Source organism: Poecilia formosa, unplaced genomic scaffold, assembly GCF_000485575.1.
Source record: "Poecilia formosa unplaced genomic scaffold, Poecilia_formosa-5.1.2 Scaffold45, whole genome shotgun sequence".
In the NCBI taxonomy this organism is placed as follows: domain Eukaryota; kingdom Metazoa; phylum Chordata; class Actinopteri; order Cyprinodontiformes; family Poeciliidae; genus Poecilia; species Poecilia formosa.
Window position 1 is genome coordinate 681,807 of NW_006799984.1, and position 18,691 is coordinate 700,497.

General features: G+C 39.4%; 1 protein-coding gene across 5 annotated transcripts; it reads left to right on the forward strand.

The window, feature by feature from the left end:
* The first annotated feature begins 283 nt into the window (after positions 1 to 283).
* Positions 284 to 18,148, forward strand: LOC103138027 (ATP-dependent 6-phosphofructokinase, platelet type-like). Of its 5 annotated transcripts, none has more exons than XM_016671498.1 (20): positions 284 to 468; positions 548 to 713; positions 794 to 838; positions 1,061 to 1,169; positions 3,123 to 3,218; positions 3,744 to 3,836; positions 3,923 to 4,048; positions 4,228 to 4,292; positions 4,400 to 4,469; positions 4,681 to 4,722; positions 5,795 to 5,941; positions 8,055 to 8,125; positions 8,334 to 8,421; positions 9,828 to 9,980; positions 13,004 to 13,168; positions 14,319 to 14,380; positions 15,698 to 15,809; positions 15,946 to 16,045; positions 16,164 to 16,269; positions 17,215 to 18,148. In XM_016671498.1, exons 2-20 carry the CDS (start codon positions 601 to 603, stop codon positions 17,369 to 17,371), a joined length of 1,920 nt encoding a protein of 639 aa, XP_016526984.1. In that variant the 5' UTR covers positions 284 to 468; positions 548 to 600; the 3' UTR covers positions 17,372 to 18,148. The 5 variants fall into 5 exon arrangements, with proteins under 5 accessions (XP_016526984.1, XP_016526987.1, XP_016526985.1 ...); XM_016671501.1 differs by lacking the exon at positions 4,681 to 4,722 and adding an exon at positions 11,533 to 11,685; XM_016671497.1 differs by lacking the exon at positions 9,828 to 9,980 and adding an exon at positions 11,533 to 11,685 and having other exon boundaries at positions 382 to 468.
* Positions 18,149 to 18,691: the final 543 nt, after the last annotated feature.

Genomic DNA, 18,691 nt, shown 5'->3' on the forward strand with positions numbered 1-18,691 from the left:
GAATGACTTTCCTTTTTTATAAATGTAAAAAGCATTTATAAAAAAAAAAGCAAGCAGTGACTCTGGTGGGACTCGAACCCATTAATTAATTAATAATTGTAAGCATCCCATATATTGCAAAATGTTTCACATCCTAAATAAATGCATACTAGACGTTGCCAAACTCTGCAAATGCAAAGAATCACAGTTGTCCAGAAACTTAATGTTTCAGTGTCATAAATGTGTCACAACTATTGAATTATATTTAGAGTAATTGCTATGATTGCCTCTGTCTCTAGGGTGGCACTGTCATTGGCAGTGCCAGGTGTAAAGAGTTTCGCTCCCATGAGGGCAGACTAAAAGCCGCTCACAACCTGGTTCAGCGGGGCATCACCTACCTGTGTGTGATCGGTGGGGACGGCAGCTTGACCGGAGCCAACCTGTTCAGAGAAGAGTGGAGCGGCCTTTTGAATGAACTCATAGAGCAAGGTGATTGTTCACCTTAAAGTCTGAATTTCTGTGTTTCAGCTTTACATACTGTAACTCTTTGTCCTTTCTTTTTGTGCAGGGCTCATAGATGAAGAGGCAGCCAGAAGTCATTCTCAGCTTCACATTGTCGGGATGGTTGGCTCTATTGACAATGACTTTTGTGGCACCGACATGACCATCGGCACCGACTCAGCCTTGCATCGGATCATTGAGGTGGTGGATGCTATCATGACTACGGCTCAGAGGTGAGTATGGTTGCAAAAAGACCAGAAGATATGAGTAACTCCTTAAACTGATAGAACCGTTTCTTTTCTTTGTTTTCCAGTCACCAGAGGACATTTGTGCTGGAAGTCATGGGTCGACACTGCGGGTAAATTAATTAAAGATGCATCACATTACTGAAAAAGATACAAAATGCAAATTCTTAAAAACATGTTGCAAGTTTTGGAAGCTTATCTTTTTCTTTATAAAGGTTGTTCTAAGACATATGATGTTATGGTGCCAATTTGGCTGCCTATGTTTTTAATAAATGCATTTCAGGCCAAAGTCCAATTTACATCAAAATAATATGGATGTCTATGTGTGTGTTTAGATACCTTGCGTTAGTCAGTGCCCTCGCATGTGGAGCAGATTGGGTTTTCATTCCAGAGATGCCTCCTGAAGACGGCTGGGAAGACAACATGTGTCAGAAACTGTCTGAGGTAACCTGTGTGCTTCATCTTTTAAAAGGCCAATCATCTTAGAAGATGTTTTCATTACAAATGCATAGAAGTCTTCTTCATCACCACTCTTTGGGGCACACAGTCAGTCAGCTCTAGGACCATGAATGGCATTGTTCTGTTAATCATAATAGTTTACTGATGAAATTATAAGATGATGTCTTTCTCAAACGCAATCAGTTCAGTTGGTCATTTTGTGGTCTGTACCACATTCACAGTTGAAACTATTTACATCGTGTTTATAAAAACCAGAACTTCCTTAAAGTTAGAAGTTTACATACACTAAGATAGCCAATATGATGAAGTTCTGGTTTTGTAGGATTCTGGTTAATTCATAGCTTTTAAAGAACAACTTGCAGATGTATTTAAAGGTAACGCCTAAAGCATTCTGCTCTGTTGTGTGATATCATGGAAAAATCATTCCAGACGTCAAGATGAGAATTTTGGAAAATCTGTCTGAGTGAGGGAGTTTAGATTTTTCAAGATCTCACAGGCGTCAAGGCTAATAAACAAGCAATAATGATCATAAATTCAAGCTTTATAGTTCCCTGAGGAATAAGAAGTCACTCCTTTGTCCTATCATTAAGAATGTCCTCATGTCTTAGAAAGCTCAGTAAAACTGCTGCTATAGTGAGATTCAAACCCACAACCTGTGAATATACAGTATATTACAGGTCATTAAGATGTTCTTGACTGTACCACAGAGTATTTTAGTCACTTTAATGCAAACAGTACATCACCCACTGGTCAGTGATTCAAACAGGTGTACGGTCTTGGCAGTCACATCGATATCTGTGTCAAATAATGATGTTGCATGAAGGATAGCTAAAGCAAATCAATGGCAGTTGTGCTTATGAAGCCATCAGTCAGAAAGCTGCACTAACCATAAACTCCAAAGAAAAATGGACAACAACTCAAAGTCCAAGCTGATGTTTGCTCCCAGCTTCTCCACTCAGCTGCCCATGAAAAACTAGAATATTGCTAAGCTCCTGTTTCTGTGGTCTGGAGCAATTGTTTTACTGCAGACTGTCAAACAAAAGTCCCACAATATGTAAAAAAATATTTTATGAACAAAATTAACCATCATAATGAAAATACAGAGGATTTAGTTGCTTATAAACATGTCTAATACATTTCATATCAACTTGAGCTAGTCGCATTAGAGTTCACATTGTTCAGTCCAGTTTTAGGTAGAATATTAGTCACGTTACGAAGACAGTTGCAATCGGATCAAAATCATTTTTGAGAATATATTTTCATTTCAGGAATCAGTCACTGCACTAAACATAGACAAGGGAGCAATTAAATCCAACCTTGGCTAGAAATGAAAAAGCAGGTCAACTCTGAGACAGCATAGTTTCAAGAAGATATCATGAAATATTTTTAATCAATAATTTTTCACTGTAACATCTGTTGTCACAGGAATAAATGCACAACCTTTTTAACCCCAACCAAAGCACTTGTAAATTAAAACTGTGCGGTTTGAACACAGAGTTCCAGGCATTATGCTGTCATTACTGTCCAACGTACTTCATTGTGCTTTTGCTGTTGTCTAGAGTCGATCTCGAGGTTCCAGGTTGAATATTATCATAGTTGCTGAAGGAGCCACTGACAGACAAGGACAACACATTACCTCTGATTTAGTGAAGAAAGTGAGTAAAGCTCAGTCTCAGACTGATGCAGAGGAGAACCAACAGCTGGAACACTAAGTGGAAACGGATGGTTCTCGAGAAGTTTTCATAAATAATTTCAGTTTGGTTGAGATTCTTGCCACGCTGACAGGAATGTGGCAAAGTACAGATGGCAACTGGCAACAAGTCGAAGTTTCCTCCCGTTTTGTTCTGAGATCATCCTCCACCGTTCGATCCAGCTTGTGGCACTGCAAAACGTTTTCTGTCATGTTTTCAAATACTTGTGCTTTTTATATTTCTCTAGAACCGTGCTGATAAGAAAAGGCTGAACATTATTATTGTAGCTGAGGGTGCCATTGATTGCCACAACAAGGCAATAACCCCTGATTATATCAAGGACGTAAGTATGGTCGCGAAGCTTCGTCGTCTGGTGGATGCTCCAGTCCTCCCCCATAAGCATGAGTTTTTTCTTCTCTTCACGGTGTTGGTTTCCTCACGACGGAAACACTTACCGCCTTTTATGCTTCACATGTGGTCATTTCTAAAAAATAAAAAATGCACAATTTAATTTTCCTTTTTTTTTTGTTCCGTTCTCGCATCATTTTTTGTTTCAGCCCTATTTCGTTCTGGAAAGTTGACCTTGCATGTCCGTTATTTGGCACACACCAACATGACAGGAGATGTTTTGCATGAATTCTCCTCTGTTACTTTTGTGTGATTTGTCCTACCTGTTTTTTTTAAGTCTGTTTCATTTCAAGAAGCGATAAAGTCTTCCAAATACCAAGCTAATAGGAGGCACTATTGTTTCAATGGGAACCTTGAGTTAATGTTTATATTATAATATACATCTATAGACATTATAGCAGGATATATTCATTTTAAAAGCAATTCCATTACTTCTGTTAATATATGATGTCTGTCAAAGCTGGTAGTGAGCCACCTGGGTTTTGACACCAGGGTCACCATCCTGGGCCACGTGCAGAGAGGTGGGACTCCATCTGCCTTTGACAGGATTTTGGTAAATCATCATGAATCAATTACAATTCCATTTGTTTCACTTTCATGGAGATGGATTGGTAAACCCCTGCTGAAATGAATCCCCAGGCCAGTCGGATGGGCGTGGAGGCAGTGTTGGCGTTACTGGAGGCGTCCACAGACACACCTGCCTGTGTGGTGTCTCTAGTTGGCAACCAGGCTATTCGACTACCGCTTATGGAGTGTGTTCAGATGGTAAGACGGTTTGTTCGTGTTGACCAGAGGTATGGTGAAAGTTATTTTCTGAAACTAACCCCAGGTGCTTTTACTCACCATGTATCAGTAGTTACCAGGAGACGTGCTCAAAAAGAAGACCAGCTACATGCTGAATGCTTTTGTTTTTCAGTAAAGCAGCTGTTCTGTTTTGCCATCAGACCCAAGAGGTGCAGAAGGCCATGGATGAGAAGAAATTTGATGAGGCGGTCAGACTGCGCGGCAGGTAGGACAGAGACAAAACTCATGAAATGTGCAAATAAGCCATCTGCTAAGAAATTGTAAAGCAATTATCTGCGTTATCTAAAAACTTTAACTGTTTTCAATGTGCAGGAGCTTTGAAAATAATCTGAGCACCTACAGACTGCTTGCTTCTCAAACTGCTCGCTCTGATCTCCAAAATGTAAGAGCCACTGCAAACAAACACCACAAAAAACATGAAGAATACAAACAAACCAGAAATCCATTCTTTTAATTTCTTCGATGCATCTTTTCCAACAGCTGCTCTGAGATTTGTACGTTAGCATAAGGTACCGCCTGGTCAGGTGCATCCTGGGTGCTGCGGTCTTTTTGTGACATTAACAGAGTCTCTGTTTTTCTGTGACTGACTTGAGGGAGAGGAAGAGAAGGAGGCAGGGGATGAAGAGCAATCTCATGTATGTGATGGGTCAGCTTCTGCAGCTTCTGCAGGTGTAGTTTGCACCATTAGTTTTAGGCAAATTAGCTCCTTATCAAGCTGTCAGCTTCTAATTACCATTTCAAATAAATCCCTTTAAATTAATATTTTCATTTTGTCATGGTAACAGAGTGCCACAAAAGGGTCAGTGCTCCCCACCAGTTGCTCTGTCCATCTTTTCTTATTTGTTCATGGCTCTGCTTTGTTGTAGAATTGCATTGATTATGAAGCATAAGACACACAGGTAATGACTCCTATGCTTCACATAAGTATAAAAAAATAAGCTTTGAGTCTGGAGAGAAAGATGCTGGCAACATTAGGCATAACTCAAAATTATGTTAGAGTTTTTAAGTGCATAACATACATTTGTTTTTCTGAGCTTAGCTTAAGCTGAATTAAAGGGACGACTGACAACACTTATCTATATGAATTTGATAATGTACCTTAAAAATTTCAGATGAAAATGTAAAATGATTCTGAAAATATGACTTTTTTCTAAGTCACTTTAATGTTCCAATGTTAATATCAGAGTCAGAAATTTGACAGTTTTTGAGAAAGTTTTATTTCACACTCAGGAGTTACTTATTAGACAATTTTCAGTCAAATTGAAGTTTTGGTTTCTTTATCAGCAGAAGTTTTGAAATGTTTTCTTTTTGAGGTTCTGACATGTTGAACGTCTTGTTGGTCCTTAGTGCTCAGCAGATTCTTAAAGCTGATGGCTGCTGATGTTTTCTGTGGTTGTCATGAGAAAACAAAAGTTGCTGCTTCTCTGCATTTCTAGAAGCATGTGGCTTCTTGCATGCAAGGTTCTCATTGCAAGAACTATTTCATTTCCTCAAACACTTTTAATGCTGAGGTTTACATATGCTATGTTCAAGCACTAAATGTGAAATTCACGCATTTGGTGTGACTAAAAGATATGGCAATGCTTGGTGTTAGAGCATACGGCCTTAGCATATGCAGAGTAGCCGGATTCTGCTTCATCTCCTGCATATTTAGCACCTTTCAGGGTTACGTGTCTGTGTGAAGAATCTGCCCTCCATTATCCTCAGAGCTCCTTTAACGTGGCGGTGATGAATGTCGGCGCGCCGGCCGCCGGTATGAATGCCGCCGTGCGTTCTGCCGTCAGGGTGGGAATCACAGAAGGCCACAAAATGTTTGCTGTCAACGACGGCTTTGAGGGCTTCTACAAAGGACAGGTGAGTCACCACAAACAAACAAAATAATAAAAAAATATACAACTTTTTTCTTTGTCCAATTAAGTATAAAAATTGTACAGACATAAATAGGCTGCCAAACTCAAAGGATGCATCAGTATTTTATTAATAGACAAACCGCTGAGCAAAATATGAATCCTCAAACTGTTCTTTGGTCATAAAACTACAGTTTGTTCACATTAAAACTGACTTCCAGCCTCCTCCAAACTACTGCAGCACATTGTTTCAGAGTAACTGAAGGTTAGCTAGAATAAGTTTTCTCTATTTTCATAGTAGATAAAACTATTACAACAAAGGCTTTTATCAGAGCCTTCCTTCTGTTAAAAATCATCAAACCACCACTTGTTTAAGGAAATACATGAGTTACTTTCAGAATGGAAGAAAGCATTTTTTTTCTGAAAATATAATTTGACTAAGAAATCATTCTCATGACTTGAATTACATCTGGAAAACAAATCATGCGTTATAACTGATAATATTAAATCTTTTTCTCCCACATTTGAAACTTCCACATGGAACAGTTTTTAGCTTCTGTTCTCTTCAGTTTCATTGCTGTTTATAGATGAGTTTCCTATAATCAGCTTCAGGCGTACGGTGACGGTGCAGTTGTTTACGCCACAGGTAAAACTTTTGACAGTTCTGCAGACAGACTGTTTTGAGAAAGTATCGGCATATCTAGATGAGTCACACTGGGTCTAAATGTAAGAAAACAGGAGAAAAATCAAGAATGTGTTTGAATACACTTTGATGTTCTCCTGCTCTTTCCTGCCTGCTGGGATCAGTGGTGCTTATTTAACACCATGAGTGGATATGTTACTTTTCTGTGGCATCATTCATTTAATAGTTTGAATCTGATCATTTTTAAGGATGATGAAAAATAATTCCCTACCCTCTGATACTGTAGTTGGTTGTTAGATCAGCTAATCTAACAGTAAGTGTTACATCTACATTCAATTATTATTGATTCTTTGTTCCAACATTTGCATCACATGTGAAGAGTTTCATGCTCATTACTTTGAATGTTTTTATGTCTCCAAAAAGTCTGGATGATTAAACTGCTTATATCATGTTAACGGCATTGTAAGGTGATGTAATGATCATTTTCTATGGAATACCCAGAGTGCTGAAATGAATGTGATAAGGTTAGCTTACCACTCATAGCATGCAGGCAATAAGTTCTTTATTACAACTGAATAAAAGTTACCTTGTGTCATAAAAAGAAACAAGACAGTAGTTAATTTTAGTATCCTGCTTGATATGAGAGCTTTAAAATTCAGTCTGCATGCAGCCTTGCCAGGCGTCCTGGTAAACGGACTCGGCTGAGCCCAGATGCAGGACATGAATGCCCCGTCACTGACCGCCTCCTCTCAGCCCTAATGACCACAGTGACAACAGCAGCAGCGTCCTGTAAACAGTTCTGCTTACTGTAAGCCAATTACAGAACCTTCCCCAGCAGCGATTCCATTCATGCAAAGAACCGGTCTGCAGCATGCTCTGCTAAGGGCAGGCACACACTCGCTTGTACACACACACGGATACACACACGGATACACACATACGTGTGTTTGGATGTTCCAGCAGAGCCGTGCTGACCTGTGGGAAGCGATTACTCTCCGAGGTGAGTGGTCACAGAGGAAGATTAGACATGATTGAGACGTGAAGCAGTGATCCCCGAGTAAAAGCTCCTCTAAATAGGACACAGACTGCGGGGAAGAGCAGCTTGTTTGGTAAAACTCTGCTTGCACTCATGCAATATGAAAAGAGGAAAGGGGAAAAAATGAGCCACTCTCTTTGCTTTGCAATATAAAAATAGCAATAAAACATTAATCTTTTCATAATCATATTGGTAAATGTTGCTTTAGCTTACTAATATTTATCCTTTATGTCACATAACAAATCTAAATAAATATGTATCACTTGAGTTTGTTGCTTTGAAACAGCAAATATCTGTCAGCACACCTCATGAACAGCTTCAACACGTCGTCTGTCTGTTAACAGGGAATCAAGATGTAATCATGAAACAGGAATTTCTCTCTGTATTTCCTCTGCAGTCGTGTAGAAGAACCTCGGCAGCTTTTTGTTTTATTGTTCTCAGATCAAGGAGATCAAATGGGGAGATGTTGGAGGCTGGACCGGCCAGGGAGGATCTCTGCTGGGGACAAAACGGTGGGAACAAAAACATCCAAACACGTAGTTTGTAACATCTTCAGTATGAAGAAGACATAGCAAACAAAATGATTTGATAATATTTTATTTATCCCTTTCAGTTTCTTTTGCTGCATCTTTGATCATTTTATAGTTGGGAATGAGTGACGTCTTATTTCCTATAAAACAAAGTCCTAAATAAAGCAGATTGTCTCTGTTCCCCGTTAAGAACTCTTCCAGCAAAACATCTGGATGAAATTGCCGAGCAGATGAGGATCCATAACATCACTGCTTTACTTGTTATAGGAGGATTTGAGGTATGTTGCTTTTTTACTTATTAGACAAAGTTATATTTTCTATTAAAACTTCAGTTTTTATTTTAATATTTTTAAATATAAAAGTATTGCTAAGCTTTTAGAATTTCATTCTGTTGTTTTATGCTCTGTTATGATTGTTCAGTTATTGATTTTGCTCATTTTATTCATTGTAAGCTGTTTCCACTGCTGCTGTCCTGTGTTTTACAGTGGATCTTAAAGTGTACCCATCCCTGCTAAACTGACAGGCATTTCCACAGATTTGTTTGTTTTTCTTTTACTTTATTTATTTCTGTAATGTGATATGTGTCACATTAAGCTGATTTTGAAAGCCTGGCATTTTAAACGGTGTTTGTACACTGTTCAGATCCACTGATGACCTGTTCTTTATTTTCAAGTCTCTTTGAGTTGTTTGCTCTCACTAGCTGTCTCTATTTAACATCTCAGCTAGTAAAAAACATGTCTTGACTTCTTAACTTTTTAAACATAACACTAATTGATATATAAGGAATTGTTTCAGGCTTTACTTTTAACACAGGACTGTGCAAAGTATTGAAATGACATGAAGTCATTTTCAGAAATCTGGTGCCCTGGAAGCAACTTCTAAAGAAATTAGGTTTGGTTTAAAACTTTTGCACAGTACTGTATGTGTATTATTTATTGGCAAAGCTGCAACACCTGTTGTGCAAACCACTGGCTGCAGTGCCAACTTTTTGCTCCAATAATCACAGTTATTTATTGATTCCATGAGATAATGGATAAACTGTTTCCAGGTGTCCCTGACAGATCAGTGCAGCTTTGCCGATAAAAGAAAAGCTAAATTTTTTTCATCTTTGTATCTTTTTTGTGCAACAAGCAACATCAGCTTCCTGTGCATGTCTGGTGCCTGCAGTGACTGGCTCGGCTCTCTCCCTTTGGCTTCTCCCTCCACTGCGCTTGTCTGCTGAACTTTGTTTTTCCCAAGAATGCCTGTAATTTTCCCACCACATCTCTCCCATCAGCAGCCCCCCATCCCACATCATACTCCCTCCCTCCCTGTTGGGAGACAAACCACATTCATCATGAGTTTTGTCTCCCCACTCAATTTTCACATCACAGGTCAGATCAAAAGGTTCCAGCATGTTTGGAAAAGTTATTAAAATCTTTCTTAGCGTTCCCTCCTTTTAAGCTGTACAGACTTTTGTAACCAAAGCAGAAGAATTTAATGTTAAACCAAACAGCTAAGCTAACGACTCTCTTCCTTTGGATCTTATTGCTATTGCAGCTTCTTCCTGGACTTTTTCTTACCTAAAAGCTTTTCTATATCCTGGTTCTCATTCTGCTACGTTAATATCTCAGCATTACGCCTCACTTCTCCACCATTCATCTCCTGATCCCAACCAATAAGATGCTGGCTCTCCACGCTGCAGGCATACGTTGGATTACTGGAACTCTCCTCGGCACGGGACAAACACCCCGAGTTCTGCGTGCCCATGGTTATGATCCCCGCCACAGTCTCCAATAACATACCTGGTTCAGATCTCAGCATTGGCTCAGACACAGCTCTGAATGCCATTACTGACGTAAGTGTGGCTGACTTTGAGCGCATGCGAGTGTCTGTGGATGTGTCAGTCAAACGCCGTCCAGTCGATCAGAGTTTGAGACTCTTCTGACTTCCAGCTCGCTTCCAAGAATCAACAAACAGGAAGTGACAATTGAAGTCTTTTTATTATTATTAATTGGAGAAAACTCATGCAACTGAATGATATGGCTTTCTTTGAGACATATTGAGTTAATTTTACAAAGTTAGATCAGTGTATTTAGACAATAAAGTGATGAAATATATCAAATTAACAGGTAGAAAAAAAACATTTTTGGAATGGTTGTCAAACAAGCGAAGCAGTAGAACTGGACTTAAGTCAGATACCAGATTTAGGTTTAATTATCTCCTGGAGTGAGTCAGTCAGTTATGGGGTTGCTGGTATTTGATTCAGTGTAAAAAAAAAACACATTTTTGGACCTAAAAATTTGTCCATTTTTGGTCCATTTTTCCAGCATACACAATCCAATTCAGTCCAAATGAAGCTCACATCAATCCATTTCATTGGTAGTTTGTGAGCTGATGTTGAATCTTCTTCAGCTATCACAGGTTCTTCTTTTAAGGTCTTTTAAGCTTGACCTTTAGCCTTTAGCTGCTTAACCTTGGCTGACCTTGTAGGAAAAATCTAAATACACCTGCTCTCACATAGAAAAAGTAATTAAATAACAGTGATGGATACATATAGTACAGCAGATATGAATAAAAAATAGACGTCATACAGTCTGTAGTTCTCTCAACACACCTGATGAGTTTAATTCTCCCTAAATGGAGCTGATGAGCTGGAAACATGTCTCTGCTGTTGGTTGTTGGAGGTGAGTTGGTCTGCAGAGGTAAGTCAGAGCATGCAGTGACGTGTTGCATGTCTGCACCTCGGTCGTTGTGGTCTTGGTGTGTTGTGTCAGTGCAGTTTGCTGTTTGTGTGCTGATAAACACTCAGTAAGTGGCCAGCGCTCCGACTTATTTCTCCTCCAAACGACACAGATTGTAAGTTTCCTCTGAAAGGCTCATTAAAGTCAAACCTGCTGACTTTGTTTCAAGACTCATTGCTAGATGGACATAAATGGAGGCAGGTCCTCTGCAGTCCCACCTCGGCCTTTATCTGTGTGTGTCAACACCGTGACTTGTCACTGCGATGACCTCACCCTGCGCCCTGCTCTGTCCCCTCTCAGCCAATGAGAAGCCAAAGTCCCATCCCTGACGTCCTGGAGAGAGCCAGCTAAGCAGCCCACCCATTACAGAGCTGAATGTTCATGGCTCCAGTTAAAGTAAAGCGGCTGCCCTGTTCATGTATCCTTCATTTTCTACTGCTTTCTAAGTCACCGCTCCCTTCTAGCTAGTATAAAACATGAAACTGCTTTTAGCACGGCATGTTTTGTAGACAAAACAGAGTTGAGTTGAAACCCAACACATTTCGATAGAAAAGAAGGATACAGGATGAGGGAGCCCAGGGCACCATAATCAGTTGGTAAAGACACGTAGAGCTGTAAGTTCCCCCCCTAGTGGTCTAACTGCATATTACGGGCCACCACCATCAGGCCTTTGAGTCCCTGCTGGAGCTGTACGAGGCCCGGGCCAACTACAAGGAGTTTTGCATTCCCATGTGCATTCTGCCTGCCACCATTAGTAACAATGTGCCGGGCACTGACCACAGTCTGGGAGCCGACACGTCGCTCAACGCCATTGTGGAGGTAAGGCCCAAAAACAGAAACACAACCAATGAGTGATGAGTCCAGAAAAACGAATGAGAAGACAGTATATTAATGAGCTGAATTTTTACTGGAAGATGACATCAGATCCTCTGTAAAGAACGTAACAGTAACTGCTTGTTTTTTTAAGGATAGAGTTTGATGGTTTTAAGGGTTGTAATGCCCCAGAATAACCATGTACAGATTTAAAATCATAAACTTAAACGTTCTCACTTATTGGTGAGCCAATGAAAATATAGTTGCAAAGGATTTTTGATCATTGTTATCTAAACTACGTCTGAAAGTCTAGATCGGGAAAATCAGGCAAATGCTTCATTGTTGCATATTTTGGGGTATCTATTAGAACTTAAATAAAAATTATTGAGGCCTTCTTGTACAACCAACTTAACAATACCTACAGGTTCAAGGCAATAAGAAAAATCCCAAATGAATCTGGTAACATGTCTGCTGAGCCCCTCAGCACCACTTCAGATATCAAAGGACAAACAGAAGCTTGTGAGTACGCTGCCTGCATGTTTAACTGAGTGTCTTCATAAGTTGTTTACTGCGTAGCTTACATATTAGTGCACATTAGTGCACTAATATGCACATATCTGCATGTTTTGATGGATTGAATTTTGCCAAAAGGAAGTTTCCATTGAAGTTATGGAGATAAATTGAATTCTGATTTGGTTGATTTCACTCGTCCAGTGAGATGCACAGCTTGACTTTGAATGTTTCTACACCTTCAGAGGTTAAAGACTGACTCCACTTAGAAGAATAACATGTTCCAGTGCTTCAACATAACAAGGCTGACTGGGATTATTTACCATTTAGGCTTGATTATTTCTTTTATTTCTTATTTCTAATTGATACAGATTATTTTCTGTCAGGAAATTAAAGAATATATTTGCCGCTTTAAGTAGTGAAGCTTTAGTGTCTAATTTTTATGCAAACACTTGAATATAAAGCTCATGATTTTAACATCACTGCAGCACCATATGAGGAGTCAGCCTGTGTATCTTTGTGACATTGATACCCTGCAGGGATTTTATCCTCTAAAGCAGAGCTGCTGCTGTTTTGTCATATTTTCTTGTCATAATTATGCCATTTATTATTTTATCCTCCAGTTTGAAGGTTTTCTGATTCCAAACGGATCATCAGTACATAATTCCATCATATGTTGTGTAGTATCTGACAGGATCCAGCTTGACTTGTCTCAGCTCTGCTTTTGAAATGTGTTCTCTGCAGCTGCATGCCCGAACAGAGACGGAAATGTTTAGATTTTTTTTTAAAACTGCGTAACTTCTGTGTGAATCAGACATGCGATCGCATCAAGCAGTCTGCCAGCGGCACCAAGCGGCGGGTCTTCATCATTGAGACGATGGGGGGCTACTGCGGCTACTTGGCCACGGTGGGCGGTCTGGCTGCAGGAGCCGACACCGTCTACATCTACGAGGAGCCGTTTGACATCCGTGACCTGCAGGTCAGATTCAAATACATTTTAATGCAGCATAACAATTATGAACCTGCTGAGTAACTCGCACAGATGCTTTATGATAACTTGGTACATCAGACTTTAGTTCACATGCATCTTGCTTCTGCTGCAGTCAGGTTGTGTCAGGAATTTGCACGTGAGCCAGATTAAAGATATGCATACAAGGGACTTTATAAATAACCTCTGAGCTGCATCATTCATTCCATAGCAGCCAGATCTCTTTAGAGGATTAGAGACGGCAGGACTGTCAGTGTTTGCTGTTACTTTTACATTGTAAAAGTAACAGCTGGATGTTTGTTTTCTTTAACTTTACTGATAAGAATGTTAATAAATTGTACTTTTTTGTTTTCAAATTGTTTCTAATGTTTTACTAAGGGGTAGTGGAAGGTTTGAGGCATTTATTAAAAATTAAAGTTTCCATTAAGAGTTTTTCTCATTTAAGGTTTTGGTTAAATGATCAATACATTCTGTTATAAGCAGATAAGAAAACTGCTTCTAATCATATTGACTTTATATGTAGCAGGTAACAGAACGGTGATGATAAAGAATAAATGGAGTAAAATTTGAAACATTGTCTAAAATAGGCTTGCATAGACAGCAGCAAGAACAAACACAGCGATGTGGAGGAGAAGAGTATGTGCAGGAGGAATGGCATGCAGAGCAAGATCTGAACATGCCATTCACTTCACATTTAAAACAACCACTCGTAAACAATGTGCTGTGCAAAAATACAATAACAATGGCCTATGAATGATTTCAATAAAGTAAGATAAGCATTAGGTATATTTTTTACAATTTGACAAAGTCCATACATGTTAAACTTTAAATACTAAAACCATGTACTGATTTTTGGGAAATATTTAAACTTTAGAATATTCTTTCATGTGGAGAAGTGATTAAAATCTCACAGAAGAACCTTAATGGACTCTTGAACAAACATTTTCTCTCCTTATGCGTTCAGTTGCTAAAAAAGTGGTGGTGGTGCCCTCTGGTGGTGCTTGTGTTGCACTGCGCCTCTGTGTCGTGTGGAGAAAGCACACAGACACTGAGGAGTCTCAGAGTTGCAGCTGCTTGTCCAGGTTGGAGGCAGCAGGCGTCCTTCCCTCAGGTTCCCGTTAAGTCTTCCCTCTGTTTCCAGGCCAACGTCGAGCATCTGACGCAGAAAATGAAGACGAGCATCCAGAGAGGCTTGGTGCTCCGGTGAGTTTAATTCTTTTTGCGAAAGATTATTACGTTTTCAATTTGCTGGTGTCGGTCTAGCTTTAGTCAACACACAAAAGTCTAACGAATGAAAATGTTAAACTGCCATGAAAACGTTTCCATTGTTGAAAACTCTGTTATTATGTGATTTTCCAGCCTTTTAAACCTCAAAGTGACCCTTCAGGCTTCCTGTGATGTTGTGTGTTGCGGTTATTTTAGTCCACTGCAGTGTTTAAAATGCTCCCAGCAGGACGAAGCTCGGTGGAAATAGGACAAATGTAATATTTTGAACAGAGCGTAGGTGACATTGTGAGGCTGTGCTGAATGGTGCACCTGCATAATAATTTACTACAGTACACCAAAAACAGAACTGCAATGGATGGAGAGTAAAACACAATACACTGCAGTTTAATGAACCTAAAAACAGGATGAACTGATCTGGTTTAATACAAGAACAACTTCTATTGGAAAAAGTTTTAAACCACATCTAATCCCATCTAATCAACAGTTTTCTGAAATGGGTAACACTTTATTTGAAGGGGGGTGAATAAGACTGTCATGACACTGTCATAAACATGACATAACACATGTCATGAACATGAATAAGCCTTCATGAATATTTATGACTGTTGTCATAAAGCGTCATTCGGTAAATTATGACACTTTTAATACAAAGTTGACATTATTCAAAATGTCTTTGTTATGACAGCTTGACATTAACCAGGAAATCATTACTGATATAAATTTGTTATAAAAGTATTACTGATTGCACTTTAAAAATCAGGTAACTTTATGTTATTAAAGGTAAAGTTTAAACAGTGTTCATGACAGGTGTTATGTCATGTTTACGACAGTGTCATGTCAGTCTTATTCAACCCCCTTCAAATAAAGTGTTACCCTGAAATGTTTTTCAAATGTTTTTTTCTTGGACTGTGGCTGCTTTTTAGCTGATATTAACTGAATAATTAGTAAGGCTATCTGCTCAGGTAGTGCTTCCTGTTTTAGTGTTTAGTTTGTGAGCCGTAGGTTTAACTTGCATTGCTTTGATAGCAATGTGAAAGCCATAGCTGTCTGTGTCTTTGGTGTGCAGAAATATTTCCTAACATTTGTAGTTATCTGTGTTGTAACAAGCAGAAAGCAAAACAGACTTTTTCAGCCACTTTGACCTTAAAAAGCATGTTGAGCCACAGATTTGCCTTCATGCCTGCACTCTTCTTAAATCATATACCTGAATATATCGTAATGTGGGGCATCTTCTTCACGTCAAGTATGTCGTCTTTTCCCTGTTTTCATTTTTGCCTCTGTTGCTTATTTTAGAAATGAGAACTGCAACGAAAACTTCACCACTGACTTCATCTACCAGCTGTACTCTGAAGAAGGCCGAGGCGTGTTCGACTGCAGGAAGAACATCCTGGGTCACATGCAGCAGGTCCGACTCATAAACTCTGGTCTAATGGTTTAATTATCCCTTGAATGTTGATTTTTTTTTTTAATGGTCAATTGAAGTATATCTTTTAAAGTATTCATAGTATTTTAAATATAAAATCTAATCTTCCCTTTAACAGGGCGGTGCTCCGTCTCCCTTCGACAGAAACTTTGGCACCAAGGTTGCAGCTAAAGCCATACAGTGGATCACAAAGACGCTCAAGGAGTCATACAAGGAAGGTGTGTCACGCTACCTGCTTATGTGCTTAACACTGAGAAGGATTCATTACATATTAATGCTTTTTGGGAGATTTTCACTGTGTTATGTCTTGGCTGTTTACATTTTGCTTCCATGCAGGGAGAGTGTTCACCAACTCAGAGGACACCGCCTGCCTGCTGGGGATGCGCCGAAGGGCGATGGTCTTCCAACCTGTAGCTCAGCTCAGGGAAGAGACCGACTTTGTGTAAGATGGAGATTCTATTTTTACCCTTCCAGTCACGCTGTCCAAAGACCTACATCTACTTTAAAAGGAAAATATGTTTAGGATTAAAACAGAACTATTACATCCAGCACGAAACTATGCAAGACATATCTTGGAATGTGGTTGTTGATATGCACATAAAGTCGACTATAAAGCCTGAGTTTAGTGTCATTTAGATTGCAGGAGAATATTTTCCTGCTAAACATCTCTTCTATTAATCAATGTATTGATTTTGACCCTAATCCACAATGGGTCAAAATGGTCCAAACAGGTTAAGCTGGTTGGATTCCTGGTGTTCCTGTTTGGTATCATTGAGTGTTCAGAGGAGCCACTGCTACAACATTCACTACAGAACAAAAACTGAATTTATTTAAGTAGCATTCCTCCAGGATACTCAGTGCTCTGTGTGATCTTTACTGCTGGCTGACTGTGTGTGTTGGGGAATGCTGCAGCTCCATCACTGCTTCCATACACTGAACAAAAGGAGTTGGTGTCCCATATTTAGCCCCACAGCCGCTCTGCATGTCCTCCCAGTAATGTGCTGAAGGTGAGACCTGGCCAAAGTATTCAAACCCCTGAAACCTTCAATAATTTATCACCCGATTTGTTTTTTTATTTGGTTTGTGAAGGTCTCAGAGTTTTGCTAGACTCTTTCCCTCCAATCTGACAAAGTTTGAGGCGTAAAGCTGGAAGTGCAGTGCAAGATAAAGTATTTTGTTATGGAGGATGAATAGTTGATTTTAGGTTAAGGGGCTTTTCTTTGTAGAACATTTTGAAAACTGTATATCAGCATCGTCAATTTTAATGTAAGAAAGGGTCTTAATTTTTTTTTTGCAAGTTACTGTGGTTGAATTTACTCGTTAGTTTTGTCTCAGGTAAAAAAAAATCCTCACATTCAGTTTCTTCTTTTGTTTTTTGGTTTTTTAGCCACCGGATCCCGAAGGAGCAGTGGTGGCTCAAGCTCCGTCCCCTGATGAAAATCCTGGCCAAGTACAAGACGAGTTACGACGTGTCCGACGCCGGCCAGCTGGAACACGTGACCCGGGTGCGGCCCAAAGAGAACGACGCCTCGGCCGCCATCTGAACCGCTGCCAGACGACGGCTTTACTCCCACAGGAAACCTGCTTCACATTTCAGTGGCAGCTGCTCACACTGATTGATTCCTGCATATATATAAGGAAAGATTATAAAGGATAAAGGTAAAATTTATAAAAGGATTTATTGTATCAGTATGGCACTTTTCAGAAGGAATGTTCAATTTTTTAGGTAAAATTTGCGGAGAGTCATTTTGGAAGAGTATTTATTTTAAGCAAGCTAACATCTAACAAAGCTTAGATAGCCAAAGTTATTCTACATAAATATATGCACTACTCATGATGTACTGTATTTAGGTTTTAGTGCCCCAAATGTAGCCATGTCTAATTATTGTTTTGTGTGAACACATCTCAGCCGGGGATGAAAATCTTTGAGTAAATTTGGCTTTTATCACCTTCACCTGCACTTTGAGCTACACAGTCAATGTTACCACCCTAAAGCTGCTTTTAAAAAGGGAATCAATGTCTGGGGGATCAGCGCGCTCTCGAATGTCCACACGTCGACTGGAAAATGCTGTAACCCTGAAGGCTTCAGAGTGAGCAGGTGTGTGTACGGTTGGAAGCTAACTGTACGTGTGTGTCGTGTTGTTGCCTTAGCTGCTTGTATCCATCCTGGGCTTTCTGTGTTCGCACCTTTTAGTGGTTATTCATGCAGCCTGTTGCTGTGGCAAAGCAAGTATTTGGAGGATGTGTGGAACAGCCCTTTGGTAGTGTTAACGTGACGTGTGTCCTGTTACAGAGTGAATAAAGCTTTTATGGTGTGGAAATGCTGAATGTTTTGCTCATTTGGTAAATAATGGGAATACGGATTAAAACATGGTTTTGTTGTAGAGTTATTAGAGTCAGGAAACCAGATTAGAAAGTTAAAAGTTACAGTTCTTCTGAGGATCTGACCCTTAGTTTTACTCATCCTCTGATCTGTATTGTGCTTTCAAATTTTATATCAAATCTTAGATTTGTTGTATGATTTAGTGTTAAATATTGGTCATTAAAGTGGGGTATTCATTTTAACACCAAAAGTAATAGAGTAAATTAGCCTTTAATGTTATTTTAGCCTCAATTGGCTTTTTCTTACAGAATCCAGTCCTACCCAATCCTGACGCCATGCTCTCGACCTTCAGCTGACATTCGGCTTTGAGTCTGAAGAAACATCCACTTCCCCATAACCTTGTGCTGTCTGACCATTTAATAACCTTTTAGTTCATTTTTAGGATTCCAAACCTGAGAGAAAAGTTCATTATGGTATATCTTTAAGAGACGATACTGTAACAACTTTTAAAGAAACTTCCACTTTTAATTTCTTCAGTATC

What these genes read in the sequence shown, in the direction of transcription:
- LOC103138027 (XM_016671501.1), top strand. Translation starts at nt 601, where the DNA reads ATGGTTGGCTCTATTGACAATGACTTTTGTGGCACCGACATGACCATC. An exon ending in ATCATGACTACGGCTCAGAG is followed by an intron (nt 714 to 793) that starts GTGAGTATGGTT and finishes TTTGTTTTCCAG; the next exon opens with TCACCAGAGGACATTTGTGC. An exon ending in TCTCTGCTGGGGACAAAACG is followed by an intron (nt 8,126 to 8,333) that starts GTGGGAACAAAA and finishes TTCCCCGTTAAG; the next exon opens with AACTCTTCCAGCAAAACATC.